The following is a 2,323-nucleotide window of genomic DNA, read 5'->3' as shown; positions in this document are numbered from 1 at the left end:
GCAGGAGGCTCCAGAAACTGAATGTGGCCCTTTTCTGCCAGAAGGCATGTGGCACAAGGGTTGCAATACCACCTGTCTTGGAAACTATTTTGAAAGTGCAAAATTAAAAATAATTACTGCAGTTGAACAGTTGATGTCTGAAGTCTCCAAGGAGAACAAAGATTGCAAGAATGAGGTATCCTCCAAAAGCGCATGAGTAAAATTGGACTTTAGTTCTTACAGCTTTGTCTGTCTTCCCTCCAAAGGGAAATAAAGATGGCAAGAAAAGACTCTCTTATCCAGAAGAAGTGATCTGAAAATGCTGCAAAGAATTATTTATTTAGGTACCTGCTGTGCTCCACTAAAAAGTCTTTGATAAACTGGTATCATTGTTTATTTTGTTATTGCTGATGAAAGCTATTTGATTATAGCTGTAAAAAAATCTCTATAAAATCTTAAATAAAAACCACATGTTGTGGCAGAGGCCTTTAGAAATAAAAATCATTTTAAACATACTTTGAAGACAGTATAATTCCATTGTTTTCTTTCAAGCTGAAAGGGAAGTACTGCATTGGTCCAAGACTCAAGAGTCATTGATAGATTATTTACCAGTAATTAGGGTTCTTTTTATTCCATATTTCTATCTATACATACAGCACAACAATCACACAAGCTACCAAAAAAAATTTGCAGTTATCCCTAGTTTTCCACTAACATTGCACTCAGGGACAGTATTATTCACACATATTTTGGCGACGGAGATTATCTGGTTTGTATTACATAAAGCATCTAGGAGAGGTTACACAGTGCGAGGTGCCATCACAAGAAGGCAAGTGGCTTTTGACAGATGAAAAATATTCTTTGAGAGCCAATACTTTTTATTTATTGTATGCCCTGTACTGCCTATTCATTGAGAATAAATACCTGACATAATACCTGAAATAATATAAAAATACGATGATAAATAAATACCTGAAATAATACCTGACAGCCAAACATCTCATTTTGGCACCAGGAGTAACTAATCAGATGCCTCTGCATCACTTGCTTTGAAATGGAAAATTAAAACTGTTAAGAGGAAGGAAAACAGAGTGCCAGTTTCCATCCCATAGACTAGGCCAACTTACGATAGTGGATCCCACAACAAAATGTCTTTTTTCTTTTTTCCAGCATTTATTTGCTGGAGGGTACTAATTTAATTTGCATTTAGATGTATCTCAGAACTGTTATTAAAACACAATTTTTATACCATGAGTATTATCTTATCCAGAACAACTATTCATATGTAGTCTTAATCACATAGGAATTTCCAAGGACCTCAGTGCATAAAAGGCATTATTACATCATGTGTTTGAAATTCAGATGTATCTGGGATGGACTGCTGTGCTCTCGCTGGTTCAGTAGTTCACAGCAGTATTAATTCTTCCTTCGGATTAATGGATCCAATTCTCAATAACAGTATGGCCCCTTTATGCTGCTCTACCAAAGTAAAGTCAGCCTAAAGAGGATAAAAATACACAGAAGGAATAACTTTTGCACACCCAGCTTCCCTCAGAGCACAGAGCTGAGGAAGTAGAATAAATTAAAATATCCCGGAATAAGCTCAACTCAGATCAAAAACCAGGCAAGCTCCTGTTGGCAACCTCAAAATATGGGCCAAATAAAATAAACCTCTGCTATCACTCCTAGCGAAAAGGAACTGTGAACTGTTCCACTGACATTCACTGGCGAGGGTGTAGGTCTGAAAGGTACAATTGCCCAAATGAAGACTGACCAGGACTATCACGACTGTCAGTTTTTTGCTATTGCAAGAAGCACTCTCGCGTGATTCTTGACTGATTCATACCAAGACTGGCCGTTTGTTCAAAGATGCTACAAAGTATTAACCAGAATATATCATCAACCTGAATAAACAGGAGCCAGAAAAGAGAGTGTTTTTTCACTCACTTCTAGGAGAAGTCCGCCTTCTTGTACAGCAGTCTTCTGAGATATATTGTCTTCTTTTATCATTTGGCCAACTGGCTTCTTAAAGTGCTTCTCTTGAATGGCTGTTGGAAAGAGATATTACCAGTTTAGAAATTGTAACAAAGAGGGTCACTACACTGAAACTCTTATTTAGGCACTTAACATGCATTGATTTAATTGGGAGTTACTGTCTTTGTGGTCTGGATCTTAGTTGTGGACAACTTTCTTTTGCTGTGAGGGAGACAGATACATATTTGGCAGTCCAGATGTTTTTTATATGAAATATCTATCACATTTTTTTATTGAACATATTTTTTCTATTAGTGTACTCTACATAAAGCAACAACCAAAACCCACAGGAAAGAAATAAAAGAAAGTT

At 36.7% G+C, this 2,323-nt stretch overlaps 1 protein-coding gene across 1 annotated transcript in view; it reads right to left on the bottom strand.

Moving 5' to 3' along the window:
* The window catches only part of AHRR (aryl-hydrocarbon receptor repressor), a gene marked incomplete at its 5' end in the record, with an annotated part of 26,263 nt that extends 24,236 nt beyond the window's left edge, over positions 1-2,027 (bottom strand). Inside the window, one exon of the mRNA XM_009872368.1 lies at positions 1,927-2,027. Within this exon, the coding sequence (XP_009870670.1) occupies positions 1,927-2,027 (101 nt within the window). The remainder of the gene's footprint in view (positions 1-1,926) is intronic.
* Positions 2,028-2,323: the final 296 nt, after the last annotated feature.

The sequence above is a fragment of the Apaloderma vittatum genome, unplaced genomic scaffold (genome assembly GCF_000703405.1).
Source record: "Apaloderma vittatum isolate BGI_N311 unplaced genomic scaffold, ASM70340v1 scaffold42226, whole genome shotgun sequence".
Classification (NCBI taxonomy): domain Eukaryota; kingdom Metazoa; phylum Chordata; class Aves; order Trogoniformes; family Trogonidae; genus Apaloderma; species Apaloderma vittatum.
Note: the sequence above shows the minus strand (reverse complement) of the source record. Positions and strands in the feature narration are given on the sequence as shown.